The sequence below is a fragment of the Copadichromis virginalis genome, linkage group LG9 (assembly GCF_057382275.1).
Source record: "Copadichromis virginalis isolate Kocher_CV1m ecotype Utaka linkage group LG9, C_Virginalis_male_GT1.1, whole genome shotgun sequence".
Classification (NCBI taxonomy): Eukaryota; Metazoa; Chordata; class Actinopteri; order Cichliformes; family Cichlidae; genus Copadichromis; species Copadichromis virginalis.
The window spans coordinates 35,101,307-35,121,419 of record NC_140626.1 but is presented as its reverse complement, the minus strand read 5'-3'; the positions used below and the strand labels follow the sequence as shown (position 1 = coordinate 35,121,419).

The window sequence follows — 20,113 nt, the reverse complement described above, 5'->3', positions numbered from 1 at the left end:
GAGTGTGGTTTAAGGAGTGTGGTCCAAGAGTGAAGCCTTAAACCTGAGGGTCACCATGGTAACTGTATTTTAAAGCGACAATACTTGACGTTATATCTCTGTGTCATCAATGCAAACGATGGCAGCGAGAACCAGTTTGAAACAGCTCTGAACAGCAAACTTCAGATCAATCTAGTGACTTTGAGGAAGAGGTCAGAGGTCAAACAGGACATGATGCTTTAAACATGTCCAGTTTCACAGGAAAAGAAACGATGACTCGTGACTCTTGTGTACGTCCTTTAAACTTTAATGGTGAAGCAGAAAAACAAAAAATACTATAAAATAAATTAGATTAGAAAAATGCCACAAGCACATTTGATTTGTACAACAAAGCAATGCAACATACTGGAATCTGATTTCCATATATACAGAATAAAAAATAGACTTTTTATTCTTTGTCCACTTTGTTCAGTGTCAGTATTTTTTTTTCATTTCAATATAAACAAAATTTGAACAAATAACAACCACGTTTTGTTTGTTTTTTATTTTTTGCTTCTTTTTGAGTTTTTTTCTGCACTGACGTTTTGTTTGTGTCCATGTACACAGGACCAACTCCGAGGTCGTCCCACAGTCCAGAAGAACAAGAGGAAGCTCCGCCCTCCTCCATGAAACCATCATAACAACAAAAAAAATCCAAAAAGTGAAAACATGTAACTTCATCAAAAAGGCGACAAACACTCCAAAACTTTTGGTGAACAAATCGACAATACTGATAGAAACACACACGACACAGAAACAGCCGGACTCTGATTGGACGGCGTTTTCTACTAAATTTACGGCTGTGGATTGTCTTTTTTTTTTTTTCAGTTCAGCATTGTGGGAAGTGGAGTTCTTGATGTGCAGAGAGCGAGAGGATGAAACAACAGCAGAGAAACTAAAAACATGAAAACTCACTCAGGACAAAATAACTGCAGGAATCATTTTCTGTGTTTTTCTGTGAAATCCTTTTGAATCAGATCATAAATTCATTGCTTTTCATTTAAAAACAAACAGATACACAAACTCGACTCTTTGGTCTCCTAAAGCAAACTAAGACATTAAATATCAACTTTAACAGCTTTAATTTCACCGTCAAAATTGAATTTTCACCAAATCAACTGAATTTTATGATTCATATGAAAATTCCCATTTCATGTATCCAAAGTGCCATGTTACCAACATTTTATATGATTAATGCTGCGTTTATGCAGCGATTTGTCTCATAGGAGAAAAACTTCAAAAATTTTACCAGATTTTAACTAAAAAAAATTTAATTTTAGCCCCTGTGTGGAAAAATCCCATAAAACTCACAACGTAACTTTAATAAAGACATAAAGGCCGCTTTGTTTTTGAGTTCATTGAGAAAGATGAGATGCTAATGCTGTAAACATTCACCACAGACAAAGACGTGAACGTGGATTGCAGAGGTTCGATAGGCGGGTTAGCTGTAGGCTAGCTATCACAGAGAACTTTAGCTAGCCTGTTTTACAAACGCAGGAAGTGGATCCCACAAAAGTGTGTGACCAGCACGTTTTCTAAGTGCTTCACTTTAGCAGAAGTCCTCGGAGCTTCTGACCGGACAGACCGGAGGTTCCCCGTGTGATTATTTAAGTTCTTAGCTCCATATAAACATATTAATCTGTACATGCTAACTGGTTGGCTAGCACAGCTATATAGCAACAGGCACGTGCAGATTTAGCCAATCAGAAGCCTCCACAGCTGACCTGCCGCTAAGTGTCAGAAAGCAGCAGGTGAGTGGAGAACGTCGTTTTCTGGAGACATCTATTGTGTATCTACTGTTAGCAAACGTTTGCTTAGTAATCTTTTATAAATCTAGAACCGTTCTGCTTTTCCTGATTTCCTGTCATGAAGCTCATGTTCATGTTAAAAATTTAGAAACTGTTTTTTCTGGAGGCCTATCTCCCCCTACCACCACTCCCCCTGCCAGTGGCGGACTCCCTCAGACATCGGTGCGTTGGTGGTTCTTGGTGTCCGGGGATGGGCGTCCAGGTACACACCGGCTCACTCCTTGGTGGCTGCTTATCGGGGCCTGGAGCCTGGGGCTCGGTCACTCAGGCACGGCTGGCTGCCGGCGGAGCTCACGGGCGCGTCACTGCAACTCCCCCTGGCTTCTGCTCCGCGGCTGCTGAGTGAGCCCTCATCTGGGACTCTCCTCAGCTCTTACTGGGACAGTGGCGCGGCTGCCCCTCTGTTGGTCTTCCTTGGTCTCTTGTGTTCTGGGGGCCTCTGGATGTCTGGAGTTTTGATCTCCTCCATACCTGCTTCACGCCCTGGAGGACGGGGCTGTGGCCCCCCCACACCCTCTAGCAGATCATGCTGTGAGTACAGAGAGCTGGGCGTGGGCAGCAGCTCACTGAGAAGCAGTGACAGAAACAAACAGAAGGGGATGCAGCTTTCCTGCTAGACTTTTATTGTGAAACAGCATCAAGACCCACATCCTGAAATCAAAGGTACATTCTAACGCGAGTCAGCCACCTGCTTTTGGCAAAATCAGGATTCTCTGGCAGTGAGCGTTAGACGCCAGCTTCAAGCCTCAGCAACCAGGAAGTGACACAACTGATGACACGCTCAAGTATTCTGTCAAGACTAGTGGGGCTCAAACCTGTGACCTCCCTCCGGTCTGTCCTCTCTGTCTGTGGCTAATCTGAACACGAGTGTCGCTATAGTGCAAAAAATAAACACGTTTGAAACGCTTCTTTTAAAAAAGAGACATGATAACACAATATATTATTAACAACAATAATAATATTAATATACTTACTGACAATAATAATTATAACATAAAGAAGTGTTTGGTTCCAGCAGCCGAGCCAACTTGTTTCTTTCAAGTATCTCTCAACACACACACACACACACACACACACACACACACACACACACACACACACACACACACACACACACACACACACACACACACACACACTTCTAAATAAAGTACAAGAGTCTTCTTCTGTCTTCCTCCAACATTTTGAGAAAGTAAACATTTGGGGAGCCGACAAACGGAGACAAATAAAATACAATAAGGTCTGAAAACGTGAAACAAGTTGCATAGTTTTGAGATTTTTTTCTTCTTTTGTCGCATTTTTTTCAGGCACCTCGTCTCTCCGAAGTCGGTTCAGCGGTGCTTGAACGTCTCAGCCACATAAATAAGCTTCGCTCCTCCGTTTGTAACAAAAATATATTAGAGCTTTTTTTCTTCTCTTTTTCTGAAAGTGCCGTGGAGACTCTCTGAGTTCTGCTGGACGAGTCTGGAGCAGAGTTTTTATCCCAGAGGGCGACCTCGAGGGACGGAAGGAGGCGAAGGATGAAACACAGTCAATAAAAGTGACGTGATGATCCTAGAGTCAGCTTCCTCCCTCTCTGGGTTCAGAGGTGCTCCTCCTGTCCCGCTCAGGTCTGCGTCTACGAGCAGCCGCACTCCTCCACGATCATGTTCTGGACGTCCTTCTTGATGATCTTCTGCTCCTCGTTGTAGTACAGCATGGACATGGCTCGTAGGCGGGTTGGCACGCAGCACGACTTCACGTTCTGGAAGGGGCTGTAGCCTCTCATGCGGTAGTGGCTGATGACAGTGGAGTGGAAGGACAGCGTGGACCCGGTGATGCTCGCCACGTGGGAGGGGCATTCGCCCTCGCAATAGTTGGCGTGATAACCGCGTGGAGCGATTATCCAGTCGTTCCAGCCAATATCTTTGAAGTCGACGTAGAACTGCCGTTTGCAGCAGACACGCACCTTCCCATCACACTCCAGCCCGCGCTTCCTGCGCCGCTGCGAGTCGCTGCCGTCTCCCTGCCGGACCACGGCCATGAGGAAGGGCCGGTGGGACTGCTCCCGCTGGTTGTTGCGCTGCGATGTCTCAGCGCTGCCCGAGACCAGGACGATGGTGGCGCCGGTGTCGGCGCAGAGCGGGCAGGACACCCTGAGGCTCAGTGTCGTACTTGTGGCGCTCTGCAGCAGGGCCTGCACGGCCGCCGACACCGGGAAGGTGTGCCAGCCGCTGCGGCGGGTGTCCACCGTCTTCTCTGACAGGAGGGTGTCGTCCTGCGGCAGAGATGGACGTCCGCCGGACGGGTGGTGCTGCTGGAAGAGGCGGATGGTGACTTTGGCTCGGCTGCGGTTGGTCTTGGCTAAACGGAGGAAGAGCCAGACGTTGGCCTGCTCCACCAGAGACAGGTCGCCGCCTTCTTTGGAGAGGACGAAGTTCACCGTGCCCGGAACCTCACCTGAGACGGAGACAGATGGAGACGGACGGTTAGAAAGACTGTCATACCACCTACATTCAAACACACCAACCCGTCCATCCACCCCAACCTCAGTCACCTCAGTCACCTCAGTCACTTCATGAGTCATGTGACTTTGACCAGTAGAGGGCGCAGTGACCTTTTGGACTGTTTCACTCACACAGCCGTGAACCCGTCCTAATTGTAGCATGCACACATTTTACAACACGTCAGCAGGGACACACACACACACTGAGGACTCTGTGAGACACATGTGAGCTACACACAGCTGATTGGACTCTTCCTGCTGACTCGGCAGCAGCGGTCGGAGGTTTCGGAGTCAGGCAGCGTTTAAAGCAGCTAATGGTTCCCACCAGGAGCTCGGTGTCATACCGCAGCCCGGGACGAGCGGATTTACTGCAGCGTGTCTGAAAACAAACGAAGCGTTTCCCTCTGCAGGTCACAGCCAGCCAAGCTGTTTGAACAGGAAGTCAAATATTGCATTTTCACGCAGCAGCTGCTGGCTTCCTGAGCAGATAGTTTTCTATGTAGGCGATCAGAGTGGGGACGTTTACTGGCTGAATCATTTAAGGCTTCAGCAGCTCCCTGGAGGAAGCTCCCATTTTATTTTGATAGCAGACTTTGAGCAAAAAAACGAAAACAGAGCCGTGAAAGTCAGTTTACAATCATGTGAAGGAAAGAGAAGGACACACACACACACACACACACACACACACACACACACAGACACACACACACACACACACACAGACACACACAGACACACACACACACACACACACACACACAGACACACACACACACACACACACACACACAGACACACACACACACACACACAGACACACACACACACAGACACACACACACACACACACACACAGACACACACACACACACACACACACACACACACACACAGACACACACACACACACACACACACACACAGAGACATTAAAGTTCTCACAATCTCTGCAGGGAATAGCTGAATTCCTGCACACACACAAAACCTCCTCCAGCATGCAAACACACACACACACACACACACACACACACACACACACACTGTATCTCGTATCTCCTAGAAGCCTCCACACCAACAGCACCAGTTACGCCGGTGTTGCATAAGCGCCTCACATCACCTTTCCCGCTCTCTCCCCGATGTCTGTCGCCCGTGGGCGTCCGTGCAGAAAGTCAAAGTCACGATTTGGGAGTTTCTGAACGTCAGCTGATGAACGGTGCGACTGGGCGGCTCGTGTGCGTATGCGGAGGCGGCCGGCACTCGAGCGAGTCCATTAACACAGTTCAAGCGACAATTCGGAGGCGATTGTCTCGCTTGCATCATCGTCGACACTCCACGAAGATAAGGAAATAAAAGTTCATTCATTGTTTCTTAGAATAGCTACTGCAGCCTTCAAACAAGCACAGAGATCCTGTGAGAGCGTAAGGGACCAATCTGGCAGCGTGGAGCTGAAGCACGGCTTCTGTGGGTTTCTGTGGGCACTCGAGCAGAACCACGCTGGCATGGCGTGGCGTCCATGCCGCTGAGAGCAGCCATGTTTTCACTCATGATGCTGAAAACGGATAAAGAAGTAGCTTTGTTGACCTCTTATTCTATTTAAAGGAGCAGTTCAACTCAGACGTGCTGCTTCTGCCCGGCTGTGGTGATGTGAGGTGTTTTGAGGGTATCAGCTGCAGGTTTCGGCTTCTTTGTTAGTTTTCTCACAAGCTCATAAAAACCCACAGTAGCTGCATGTTTGCAGCTTTAGGCCGGAGCCAATCAGAGCTGCTCGGTCACGGCCGAGCTGCGGACAGACGCTCGTTCACATCTGCGTGCAGAAGCGATGGGAAACGCGCCGCTCGTCCTTGATCTCATTCTGTGAGCTGTAAAATCAACTGTCATAAAAAGCATGAAGTCTTCTTATCACGAGCCCAGAAGCAGCCAAAACATTCCTGCACTGTAATTTCTCAGAGAAAGCTGTAACATGTGTGAGCCTGAGAGATAAACAAGTATCTGGACTGTAACTGAACGCTTTCTGTGCTACAGCGCACAGGGTTAAACCCGGCTGTGGGTCATGTGACCGTGTGGTCAGATGTGTGGATGCTAAAGATGACAGTATGGACGACTTCTGCACCGCTTCCCTAAAACCGAAGAAAAGTGAATGGAGTTTGGTTGGGCAGCGACTTTGAGCTGTTCCGTCTATTTTCTCATGAACTAATGTAAGAAAAAAATTTGCCACACGCGTCACATGATCGTGCATGAGTGGGTGGGTTTGAGGCTGGTCCAGATGCAGATCCGAAGCATTGATGCCATTAAATGGGAAAAATGTCAGGAATGTGCAGCTTCTGTGGATTTTGGAAAGCTTTTACTGTCAGGATGGAAAAAAGGAAAAAGACCAAAAGAAGCGTTGACACAAAGTTGGACACGTTGGTCTGAAGCATCACTGCGAGCTGCTGCTCAAAGAAGAGCGACAGGTGGAGCAGCAGAGGAGGCGAGAAAGGAGACGCTCGTTTACACTCTGCGAGCCTTCCCCTCGCAGCTCATCACTCGCTGCCTGCTCGCTGCTAATCCCCTCCATCTACACGAGCGCATCGAGGACACACACACACACACACACGCACACACACACACACACACACACACAGACATAAACACGCACACACACACACACTCACACACACACACACACACACACACACACACACAGACATAAACTCACACACACACACACACACACGCACGCATGCACGCACACACACACACGCACGCATGCACGCACACACACACACAGACATAAACTCACACACACACACACACACACACACACACACACACACACACACAGTTAAGTTCAGTGTTTTCCTTTGATTTACTTAAAGTCTTATCAGAATAAAGATAAATATAAGGTGGGGTCAGAAGACGCCAGAAATAGCTTCTATTTTATTTAAGAAACTCAATTAAAGTCAACAACATCGTTTAAACCATTAAACACCAATTTAGACCCATTTCGGCCGAATTTAGATCCTGACAGACTGATTCTAGAAACGCTTTTACATCATATTCGCCCAGCAGCTCGTTCAACACCCACTGCAAACCTAATATGAAGCTCAAACCATCAAATGTCGGCTTCAGATTCACAGAAACCATCTCATACCTAACTGTAACCATCGAACACGGAGCATTGATAACCATTTTACACCAGCGTTACACCACACACTGCCCACCGATGAAGACCGGCTGCTACTGCGGCTGCTCGCTCGCTTCTTAGGGTTGGGGGTAGAGCCGTGTTTGGGTTTTAACTCTGACGGTTCAGCAGGAATCTGACAGTCAGGAACGATAAACTGACCTCTGAGTCCAGCAGCGTTCCCTCCCCTCCATCGGCGCGGCGTGGAGATTATTATGACTGTGACTTGATTTATCAGACCAAGCTAAACAGACTTCCTGCCAACACGCAGCACAAACACGGTTTGGTATGTTGTTAAAAGGACGGCTGGTTTATTATAAATCTTATTAAATCCTCTCTAATCCCCTCTGTCACCCACACGGGGGAGAGCTGACCAGTGTTATTGTGTTATTGAACACCTGAAGGTCAAAGGTCACACTTCATGACGGCATTTATCTGTGTTACTAAAACCACAAACACAAACTCCAAACCTAATCCCATCACAAAGACACTCAGGTCAGCGCCACAAAAGGAAAAAGCGCCGCTCGGAGCGCCGCTCGGAGCGCCGCTCGGAGCGCCGCTCGGAGCGCCGCTCGGAGACCTGCTGTGAGGGAACAGCCATTGCAGTTTGAGCTCCACTTTGTCACACTCACACATATTTATGTGCTACAGGTACAAGTCAGGAGCCAGCAGGTGGGATTTAAGAGGGCGTTGGCCTTCAGAGGAGGCGGGCCTAACCTAAACCACTAAAGCTGGATTTGACCGTTGACACGTGAGTGAACACACCCTCCTCCATCATATCATCCTCTGTTCCCCATGTTTACTCACACACACACACACACACACACACACACACACACACACACACACACTCACTCACACACACACACACACACACACACACACACACACACACACACACACTCTCACACACACACACACACACACACACACACACACACACTCACACACACGTACAGACACACACTCAGTACCCATCTGTCCAAACATGGGCACTGTGTGTGTGTGTGTGTGTGTGTGTGCGCCCTGAGGATGAGCTGCTGGTGTGATCAGGCTGCGTCCTCACACAGTCCTGCTACACGGTGGAACCTGCAGAGTCACAGCTCTTCCTGTGAGGAGCAGGAAGCCCTGACAGCGCCTCAGTCCGTCCTGTGCGTCCATATTTGACTAAAATCACAGATCTCTGCTGTTTCTCAGGTCAGCAGATCAGGGTTCCTCCTCTGAGGAGCGAGAACATGAAAACTCCAACCTGCAGCTGCTGGACTAAAGTCCAGAAGTCATGACTCAGCATCTGCGGTCAGCAGTAACCAAACAACCGTCTCACTATCAAACCAAACAGCTGACAGCCGTTTCCCAGAATCCTCGGCTCAGATAAGCCGTAGTTTATTATCATTCAAGCACTAAACGTGTATTAATCCGCCGCTGAAAAAAGTCCCTAAAACAGCCAGTGCTGTGTTTGTCTCTGCAGCGAGTGAGACGTTTGTCATGTGAGAAGAAGCTCGGTTGGTGTTCGTCGTGTTTGTCCTGACCGCCGCCCAGCCGCCCTTTCTTCTGTCCTACAGTTTACACTAGGAGGGCGTGGCTGGCCCCGGTGTTTACCTGCACAGGTTAAATATGCGTCAAGTTAAGCATGTGGAGAAAGGCTTTAAAAGTCTGGATTAAAGAGCTGCAGTTTCACATGTTTGTGCTTTGAAATCAGAAGCTGAGAAATGAAAAAGGAAAAAACCTCCAATGAAGAGGAAATCGTCATGTGACCAGAAAGAAGAAGTTTTAAATCCTGAGACTCTCCATCGTCAATAATTCGCTTCAACACAATGATTCAAACTAATTCAGACTGGAGGTCACATGATTACAAAGCTGCTGAGCTGTCACAGTGACGTCGGCAAACCCAACGAAATGGCGAGGAGGCATGAACGAGTTCATCAGCAGGCTCAGCGCCGGCTGGAGGGGCAAACAGGAGTGTTTAATAACCAATCACAGCTCAGATCTGTGTTTAATAACCAATCACAGCTCAGATCTGTGTTTAATAACCAATCACAGCTCAGATCTGTGTTTAATAACCAATCACAGCTGCGGTCATGCTGCACGCAAAGACACACTCAGAGCTCACATGACACAAACTCTGTGATTGGTCAGTCACAGTAACGTGGACGGTGTGAAAACCTAACTTTTACTCATCCAATGGTGTCACGTGCTGCTGGCGTGACAGTGATGTGCACATGCACGCAGGACGTGGACGCCGAGGCCTCCAAAGGCGCCATCTCGAGACTGAACAGGTGGAGACGTCACAACGCGCTGCACTCAGAGTGCTTCAGTAAAAGAACGTCAGTTAGCTTCAGGTAAAGATGGGTATGAAGAAAAGTGCAGCTTTAATCCCCTGGCCTCACATGATGGAAGTGGGCGTGGCTCCAGCAGCAGCAGCAGAGCGGGCACTAGCCATGGCGCTCCTGAACGCTGAGCTTTGGCAAAACAGAGTTTAACCTGAGATTGAGAACACACACCTGAAGACCTGTCTGTGGTCTGGATTAAATACTCAGGGCGCTCTGTGGTGACAATAACCCGACTGAGAATCTCTAAACATCGGTAAAACACCAAACCCAGCGAGCAGCTGGCGTCGCTGAGTGTCCTGCTTCTGATTCGTCTGTTTCTGAGCGTCTAAACAAAGTCTGTGAACATCTGATCCTGGTTTCTCGAGGCTTTGATGGAACGCAGGTGTTTACAGGAAGTGGCAAGCAGGCAATTTACAGGACGCCCGTTTCACCAGCTAAAGGTTAAAGTTCACCACATCAGCACTGATCCTCTGCGTGGGAGGAGCTAAGGAGCTGGACTCGTTGTTTCCATCCAGTAGTCGCGTGTCGTGCTTCTATTCTCACTTGGAGGGACAATAAAGTGAAATGAAAGCAGCAGAGAAGTTTCAGATGTGGCTCTCGGCGCTGCGACGGCTCCGCTTGGATCGGTAATTTGCTAAAACTGTCGCATCACGTGCGCCGGCTCTTAGTACCAAATAAAAGAGGGCTGTAAAACGATTCCAGCAGTTTCAAACACGAAGACAATAAAACCCCGGCGAGGCCAACACTCATACTTCTGTTGTTTTAACAAAGTGCTTTTGTGGCCTGTTTCTCATTTTCAGCCCTCGTCTGAAGCACATTTCTCTCCGGGGAACGTAAAAATTTGAGCTAATTTCAAGTCGCAGTGCTGTCCTGTGGCTGAGCCTGCCTGTCAGTCTGGGTTCCCAGGCCAGTTTATTTATACCGAGAGCAGATAAGCAGCCCGGTCTGACAGACAAACGCCAGCGAGACTCTAGCACAGCGCCGCTTACAGAAAACGCCGCCGTCTGACGTGACCGTCGACTGCAACACCAACATGCAGACAGCTTCAAACCCGCCAGAGTCCTGCTGCTTCTTCTCAGCTCTAACGTCATCCACCATCAGACGAGCTGACGGATGCACAGCAGCTGGGCGTGTCCGTGTGAAAACATCGATCCAAACCTTTCATTTCAGAGGAACACCGGAGCAGGACGAATCTGCTCAGTGTCAGCTGACAGGTCGCACACAGACGACCTTTAAAGATGTCGTTACTCGGACGTTACTGAGCTTTAACCAACAGATATCTGTGTGCCTTCAAAGGGCAAAGGTGAGTTATCCTGGTGTCTTAAACAGAAAGCTCATTAATGCTGAGAGCAGATTCAGCTGATGCTCTCAGTTTCCACACGGGATAAATTGACAGCTCAAACTTTTCCTGGACTCGAGACGAATGAAACCAGTCACGCAGAAGAAGCTGGTTTTTATCTGCCTGTCTCTTTATCTCTGCAGGAAAAGTCTTATCTCAACTGTTAAGGTAACAACTTCCCTTTAACGTCACAACACATGAACAACATTTAAGAGCACTCCTGCTCTGAGCCACACTGGGAGCCTCCCAGTGCTGCCAGTCTCACTCTGAGCCTCTGATGTGGTAAATATAAACCCGATTGTTTCTCTGTGCGGTTCATCCGGGGACAAATGCCGAGGCTCACACAGATTCCTCCTCTCTTTCCCACTCATTCCTCCCCCGGTCCTCCCTCTCTGCCTAAACTCTCCGATTCCTCCCAATGGAGCCACACAGCAGAGAGAGGACAACGAGGAGAGGTCTCACTCTCATGCTGTACTCACTGTCTTCTAAACACAGCCACACCTGGGATCAGAGACCCAGAATAAACACGGCCTACGCTGGAAACCAGTCAGCTGATCTGCTTACTTCAAATCTAGTGGCCAGTTTTCAGGGTTTCCAAGTATCTAAAGCACATATCTGGACTAGTTCTTCCTGTTCTGACCACTTATGAAAGTCTGTGAAGGCAGAGCTGTAATTTCAGTGGCTTTGCTTTTGTTTAGCAAACAAAGTCGACCAGAACCTGGACAACAAGATGGAACCAGACAGTCGTTGGTAACTAGAGATGGCACGATACCACTTTTTTATGTCCGATACCGATATCATAAATTTGGATATCTGCCGATACCGATATGAATCCGATATAGTGTTTTTTAATCAACAAAACTGTTTTTTAAATATCTTGCTGCATTTTGTATAAGTTCATACTCAAGTTTAAAACAACAACTACACTAAAGCTATTCTGTTATACCTGTATGCAAAAAAAATATTTCATAGTTCAGCAATACTGATCAATCTAATAAACTTAAACCTACACCATCCTCCCTATTCTGGTATTTTAAAGAGTACTTAGTGTAAATATTAAGCAACCTAACTAATAGGGTTCCAACTCCCAGCAACAACAAAAATAAATAAATAAAAAATAGGGAACCACCCCTCACGCTCCACCTCATGATGCTTAATCGACGTAATCAACCTTAATTTGATGCAGTGTGAAAAAAAATGCACAGAAATCAATTATTTTTCAAGAAATATTAAATAGATTCAACATCTTTCTTCAACAAAATTGCAGACTGCACAGATGGTACCATCCCAAAGGAAAAAGTACTATAGCTTACTAGGGTATATATATTAGACTTAATAGTCACTATATACAGTAATTGACTTCTATTCATTTTACATCAAATTAAAACTTTGGGTGTCAGATAATTATTTATTAAAAGCTCGACATTTTAAACGAGAATAAGAAAGAAAAGTATGTCTTTGTGCCCCCTTTTCCCTGTTAATGCCCTATCGGCCCCCCTGGCTAAACTTTGCTAGATCCGCCCCTGCACAGTTACCAGCCGTCAGCTACGTAGAAAAAGATCCTGGTGTAGAAAGTAATATTAAATACATTCTAACAACAGCTGATCAAGCTTAAACGTGCTGCTGTTGTTCAGCCGCTGGTTTCCTCTTTCTGGTGCAAAGTGGGCCAAAAGCAAACTAGAGACACGGACTCGCGACAGAAAAGCCGATCAGCTGATCGTTAAGCAGTTTCATGATTGAAGTAGCAGCCGGAGAGCGAGAGGCAGTCGCTCGTTAAGCTTAACGCAGGAATGCTTTACAAACATTCAGAGATGGACTTACACACTTGCTTTACTTCTCTCGGGGATAACTTTGTCGGAGATGAAATGCCGGGTCGCTAGCGAAGCTCCACATGCTATCCAGACCACCGACAGGTCCGGCATGCCACAGCTGCTCTATCACGTGATGCATACTGCTCCGACGTGCTAACGTTCTGAGGTGAGTTACGGCGTGTTGCAAGTTTTGTCAGGTGCTTTCGTGATATTTAATGGATCGGATTACATTTTTTATTTTTCTCCGATATCCGATCCAGTAATTTAGGTCAGTATCGGACCGATACCGATACGTAATATCGGATCGGTCCATCTCTATTGGTAACTGAAAGTTTACAGACCATCAAGATGCATGTGGTGGTTCAGTGGAACTAGAATATCTGCAAGAGAGCTGGAGGTCTAACAGGGTTAACTTCCAAAAACTGATTAAGGCACCAGAGGAGGGTCTACGGCTGGTCTATGGTTACTCTATAGCTGGTCTGTAGCTGGTCTATGGTTACTCTATAGCTGGTCTGTAGCTGGTCTGTAGCTGGTCTATGGTTACTCTGTAGCTGGTCTGTGGTTACTCTATAGCTGGTCTGTAGCTGGTCTATGGTTACTCTATAGCTGGTCTGTAGCTGGTCTGTAGCTGGTCTATGGTTACTCTATAGCTGGTCTGTAGCTGGTCTATGGTTACTCTATAGCTGGTCTGTAGCTGGTCTGTAGCTGGTCTATGGTTACTCTGTAGCTGGTCTGTAGCTGGTCTGTGGTTGATTAATGGTTGAGATCAGGGCTGAGTTTCTTTAGTCTGATACTGAAGATCAGAGCGTGTCACCTCTTTGGTGTCACAGTTGAGAGGTTTTCAATGTTGGTGTCCCAAAAGTCCTCACCCTAACCATCCACCAGCTCAACGCTGGCTTTGTGGATGGTGGGAAGTTGATGGTTTCTGATCAATAATTGTGGATACGGGTCTGGAGCATCTTCTGGGTCTCTTCACTCATTTGAGTGTCTTTGCACGGCTAGTCTGGACCTGTTTACTACAGAGTGATGCATCTCTGCAGACACACAGCATCTCAGACACACATCAAAGCAGCCAAAGATGAGGCGACAATGGCCTCAGACCAGCGGCGGCCTTGTGGCTGTAAACACGCCGTTAACACGCTAAAGCTGCGTCACGCTAAGATCTTGATGGACAGAGAGGAAAGATGAGGAGCAGAGGTGGAGAAGATGAAAAGATGGATTGAAAATAACACAAAGAATGGATAAACAGAGAAAAAGAAGAAGACGGAAAAAAAGAATTATTGCCAAGAAAAGATGAGAGAGAAGGAGCAAGATCAAACGAGGAGCAACGGGAAGAGAAAAATGGGAGTGAGAGAAAGGAAAACAGAGAAAGTAGTTTATTTTCATATCTTACAGATGTTTTTGTCCTATCAGCCGCTTCTATTCACTGCTTCCTCTCAGTTGTTGCAGGTCACTGAACCTGAACCTGAGCTCATCTCACGGATGCTAGTTTGAATCCCCAGACAGAGGCGGCCACCAGAATAGACCAACAATGACCGGTTTATTCTGTCTGCCACAGTGGCGAAGGCTAGATGGAGGTTAGAGGGGGCAGCAGAGAGCGAGAGGGGGAGGCGAAAGTGGATTGAGGAATGTCGCTAATGATGTGTTCAATTAAGTTCAATTAGCCTAATTGTCCTCTGTGTGTGGGGAGAAGAGGGGGGAAGACAAACAGAGCGGGCTTATGGAAGGACAAGGCCGGACAGATGGATATTGTGTCTGAGCTGCTAAACGGAGGTTGACACTTGGTCTCCGCCAAGAATCCAGTTGTCCCTCTGCTTCTCTGCTTGTCATCTCCGTCGCCCAAAATAATTACCGAGGTCCCTGAATGCCTCACTTAGTCCTGACAAAGCACAAGACTGGCAGGGTGAAAAGTATTCTCATGGCGGATCAAGTAACATCTTAGAAAAACAACAAGGGTTTATCAGATCAGGGGGAAGTGTCTGCTGACGGTGTCCTCGAGGCTTAAAATAAGGTTGCACACACAAGACTGGAACAGTCATCCAAGGACTGGTACTGGACGGACTGGAGTCAACCATGATGCCGGCTGTTTTATTTAACATGTACATGTTCCCAAAGTGAATTCTGGGAGTGTTTTCACTGGTGGTGGCTCCACAGACTCGAGTTTCACCCAAACTGCTCAGCGACCGCTAAAACCGGTTGGAAAACCGGGCACATTTCATCGTATGATAAGCCTCATCCTTTGTTTGGGCCAATATGGTAATGGCACAAAGTTCTGAGACTTCCTGTGCAAAACACACACCCACAGTGTCTGTGGGAAAATAACGATGGAAGAACCAGTGCTATCACAGAGGGGGTGGAGGTGGGGGTGGATGGATGGGCGGGTCTCCTGCTTTGTTTTGATCCAAACTCTGAACTTTACCAAGTAAAAAGCTAAAACGTCAAACTTGAGCCACAGCGCCGCCACATCAGGGCGGAGGGTATCGCACCGTTCTAACTTCACTATTAAAGTCAAGAAAACCCAAGCAGGTGATTAGGTAGAGGATCATCAGGGGGTCCTTTTGTCCCTCTGTGGGGGGAAACTCCCACAGGGCTTAAATCTGGGCTCCCCACCATGTGACCTTAGAACTGAAGAAGCTTCTCGGATGAGAGGTGAAACGTCTTCAAGCAACTTAAAGAAGTCCAGACGCTTTTCTCTCCAAGCTCCTTAGACTACGATGACCTGGACGACTGAGAACCCAAACAGTACTGAAAGTGCTCGACACGCCGGCATGGTGAGCGCTGTGAGCTTTTATTTAACTGGAAATATTCTCTGTCTGACATGAAGAGGTAAAGAAAATGTAAATCTGAAGAATGCACATTTGCAGGCACTTCCACAGCTTCACTCTGTAGCACTGAAACACGACTTCAGTATGACTCGTGCAGAATAAAGATGTGTGAGTGTAAAACAGAAAATCAGTATACGTGTAGAAGCCAGCGTCACTGCATCGGCTCAGTGTTTCCAGCAGCACACAGGTAAGAAACCAGCAGACACTAACTTTGATTCATTCAATGGATGCAAACAAACAAAGAGAGCTTATGCAGTCATTCTGCCCCCTGCTGGCTGACACATGTGCTAACGTGGCTGCAAACTGGTGCTAAAATATTAAGAGCAGACTGCTGAGGTACATTTAATGATTCAGAGCATGAAGGGGAAACTGCTCTTACTTTAAATGGACGCCCGGCCGGTTTGTGGGGTGATTTCTTTTGTGAATGAAGTTCACACTGAGCGTTTTCTGTTTTCTGCCTGTAATCTGAATTAGCGTCCTCAGTGCTGTGAGATTTCAGCAAGGCCGTTGATTTGCCTTGAACGCTGCCTTCAGTCGCTGCCAGCAGGAGCGTAGCGACGGCCGAGGGGCCATAAATCTGAGCCTGAGGAGAATCATGGCGCACAGAGCTCTGAAATGTGGCTGTAATGCATAATGAGGGTTAAGCGTGCTGCAGGCGGCGTCTTCCTGAGACTCTGAGCACAGCAAAGGTTTCGGCCGGTTGATTTTATTGAAACGCCAGCGACGTGGAGCTGTCTGACAGCTGATCGTGATTGGCTGTTTCAAACTCTACGAACGAGATCAAACTCCGTGTTTTCCTTTCAATAAAAGCTGCTCCTCTCTGCCTGTTTGCACAGATCCACTTCATAAAATTCTTTTCCATCTGCTGTTCCAGACTCTCGCCTACAGAAACTCCAGAGGAGGAAGAACACGTCACAGTCCCGCCCACACCGCTCGACTGACAGGTGAGCCGATCGAGGGCTTCAGATTTGCTTCTACATCTATAAACCCCACCTCTGTGGCCGACCTAAGAGAGTTCAGAGTGACCAGAATCAACCTGGAAACACGGAAACACACAGGAAGCAGGAAGAACACTGGAGTCACCAGGCTTTCCCCGAAACCTGGAGACGCCAGCGAGCGCCGCGACGAGAGCAGGCGAAGCGGGACCTGCAGCAGGTCTGAAGGTCAAAGGTGACGCGCAGAGGAAGAACGCAGTTAACACCTGATCCCCCCCCCCCATGCACACACACTGTCTCCTGCTCTTTGTTGCTACTGTCTGTCAGAAACTCATTACAGCCCTGTTACCACTTTAAGAGGTGCACGCACACACACACACACTCACACACACACACACACACACACACACACACACACTCACACACTCACACACACACTCACACACACACACACACACACTCACACACACACACACACACACACACACACACACACACACACACACACACACACTCACACACACTCACACACACACACACACACACACACACACACACACACACACACAGGCAGTGACACACGAAGCTCTGACTGTAAGTACATAATGAGGTATTCTCTGACAACAGCAGGAGGTGATTACAGAGAGTGTGTGTGTGTGTGTTGGAGGGGAGTGGAGGTGTTTGACTGAGTGAGTACGCAGGTGGACACACACACACACACACACACACACACACACACACTCACACACACACACACACTTCCTGTCTCGTGTTGATGTCACACTCACCGGGCTCGGCGAAGGTGATGATCTCCGTCGTCTCCTGAACATCGCCGCCGTCTCCCGCCACCGATGGTGCTGCTGCCCCTCCTCCTCTTCCTCGGCTTCCCCTCCCTCTCACCTCCTCCTCCCCCTCGATCTGCACGCTGCCGTCCTCCGCCACTCGCCCCACGTGGAGCTTGCGCAGGGCGTTGAGGAGCGCGGCGCGCGGCACGGGCCGGGTGATGTTGGGTCGGGCCTGGAGGTGCAGCATGTTGAGGATGTGCCTCTTCACCGCCTCCACCACGTCTTGCTGAGCCGCCTCATCTTCATCTTGCTCGTGCCCCCTCGCCATGCCATCCCCCACTGTGACCCCTTCGTTCCTCCGCATCCTGGCCAGGGCGCAGGAGGGGCAGTGGGAGTCGGCGTCTGGCTGGTGGTGAGGGTGGACGGTCAGGGAAAGCGGCTGGAGCCCGGGCCCCGCCGGGTCCGAGGCGGAAACGCTGCTCTGCACCTGGACCAGGAGCAGGAGGGTCCAGCTGAGCAAGGGCAACAGCGACATGACGGCAGGAGATTCAGTGATGCTGCCGGGTGCTCAAACACAGCCGAGGAGACGAAGAAGAGTCGAGTTTGGTAGAAAAGTGAAGAAAAACTGAGTCCTGGATGAAGAAGAAGAGTGTTTGAGATTCACCTTCCTCCTCCTCTGCTCGCTCTCTCACGTTCTCTCTCAGAAGTTTGGAAGCTGCAAAGTTGAGCTCAGCTCACAGTCCACCTGTGAAACGGAGGAAAAAAAGCTGTAAAGAAACCAGACACAAAAAAGAGAAAAACACACAACGCCGGCAGAGAAAATGAGTAATCCGTGTCTTTTTTGTCAGGGACAGATGGCTGAAAAATGTGGAGGCGTCACAAGAAAGAAAGAAAGAAAAACAAGAAAACAAGAAAAAGGAGAAAAAGTCTCAGATGTGATGAATGGATGATGAAGTCTGCAGGAGGATCCTGGTTCCCGGGGTGAAGTCGCCGCACAGAGTGTGTGTCTGTGTGTGTCTGTGTGTGTCTGTGTGCGTCTGTGTGTGTCTGTGTGTGTCAGAGAGGCAGTTGGACTAAGTTAAGACGGGAGTTCCTCGCTCTCCTTTACCTCGTTCTCTCTCTCTCTGTGGTGAATGCCTTCCCTCGCTCACCAGTTGAATGGTTTTAGCGGAGTGGGCTGGACTCTCTCTCTCTCGCTCGTCTTTCTTTCCCTCCCTCTGCTTCTCTCTCCTCTCGCTCGCCCTGGCAGCCTCCCACCATAATTATATCTCCCTCCTTCCCTCCCTCTCTCTCCTTCACTCCAGTCTCCTCCCATCCTCCTCTGTGACTCATACCACTCTAACTTTTACCTTCTCCCTCCTCCCTCCTCCCTCCCTCCCTCTGTTTGGCTGTTAATGGAGCAAAGCTGGTATTCCTTTATCCCTCCCTCCCTCCCCTCCTCCCACGGTCGGCTGTGAATGAGTTGCATGTCGAGGGGAAAATTCTTGGATGAAGTGGGTTTGTGCTATGACTCCTGTCCATCTGTTACCCGTTTGACTGTCTATCAGTCTGTCTGACACTCTACAGCTACAGTCAACATGGCATCACAGTTCATGACTGTGCCGTCTCGTCCCGTGGCGGGCAAAGCGGCGGGGATTCCTTTACCCTCAAGGCACAGATACGGGCACAGTAACCAAGAGGCGGTGGGCTTCACGTGCCCCGCCATCGGCTGACAGTGGTGGAGGTCTGCAGGCGTGACAGAAGAGCCTCAGTGATGAAGAAAAACGAACAAACCTAAAGTTTCAGTCAGCGGGTGGGATGGGGGGGTGGGGGGGGACGCTGACAAACCCAAAGTGGAAAGTTTGAAGGACACGGATGAAAGCAGTCTCTGATTCTGCTGCTGTGATGGAGGTGATCTGAGGACGCCGTCACAGAGAAATAACCACCAACGTGTTTCATGGTTTCTATCTAAACGGTTTCTTCAGGAACCCCAGGGGTTCTAAGTTCTGGTGATGTTCTGGTGCCTCGAGGTGTTTTTTGAGGGGATGGTAAATGGCCTGTATTTGTATAGCGCTTTACACAACCAGTCATCCAGACACTGGTGATGGCAGCTACATTGTAGCCACAGCCACCCTGGCTGCCGGACACTGGCAGTAGGCAACGGGTGAAGTGTCTTACCCAAGGACACAACAACCGAGACTGACCAAGCCGGGGCTCGAACCGGCAACCTTCCAATTACAGGGCGAACTCCCAACTCATGAGCCACGATCGCCCCCAAGATGCTGTGTCCCGCGTTCTAGCATAAACCTGAGTTTCTGATGTGATTTTGATAGCAGCTAATAGGTTCTTGGACGGTCCTGCTGGACCTTTCACCAGGGATTTGAAAAAGCTGCTGATTTGTAGCCGAGTTTCAGGAGCAAACGAGTCTCAGATTTAATTTCAGTCGCCTCAGAAAATAAAGAAGGGTTTTCAACTGGGTATGGTGCCAGTCCAGCACAAACGTAACAGGGCTCTAATCTCGGGGGATTCTAGCTGTTAGATTTTAACAAGAGAGTCCCAAAGATCACTGAGAGGTTTGGGGGTTTCTCTGCAGTGCCACAGAGGGATTAGACATGACATTTGGAGGATCCCCTCTCGA

General features: G+C 48.5%; 1 protein-coding gene across 1 annotated transcript; it reads right to left on the bottom strand.

Moving 5' to 3' along the window:
* Positions 1 to 263: 263 nt before the first annotated feature.
* On the bottom strand, positions 264 to 18,721 carry inhbaa (inhibin subunit beta Aa). Its single transcript, XM_085469117.1, has 3 exons — positions 18,605 to 18,721; positions 17,500 to 18,241; positions 264 to 4,265 (listed from the first exon to the last, which is right to left on the bottom strand). The coding sequence occupies exons 2-3, from the start codon at positions 18,029 to 18,031 to the stop codon at positions 3,445 to 3,447; spliced, it is 1,353 nt and encodes a 450-aa protein (XP_085325243.1). The 5' UTR covers positions 18,032 to 18,241; positions 18,605 to 18,721; the 3' UTR covers positions 264 to 3,444.
* Between the last annotated feature and the right edge of the window lie 1,392 nt (positions 18,722 to 20,113).

Bases quoted from the DNA above. Each gene is read 5' to 3' on its own strand.
- inhbaa (XM_085469117.1), bottom strand. From the start codon at position 18,031: ATGTCGCTGTTGCCCTTGCTCAGCTGGACCCTCCTGCTCCTGGTCCAG. The intron at 4,266-17,499 runs GTGAGTGTGACA...TCTCCGTCTCAG, and splicing joins CATCACCTTCGCCGAGCCCG to GTGAGGTTCCGGGCACGGTG.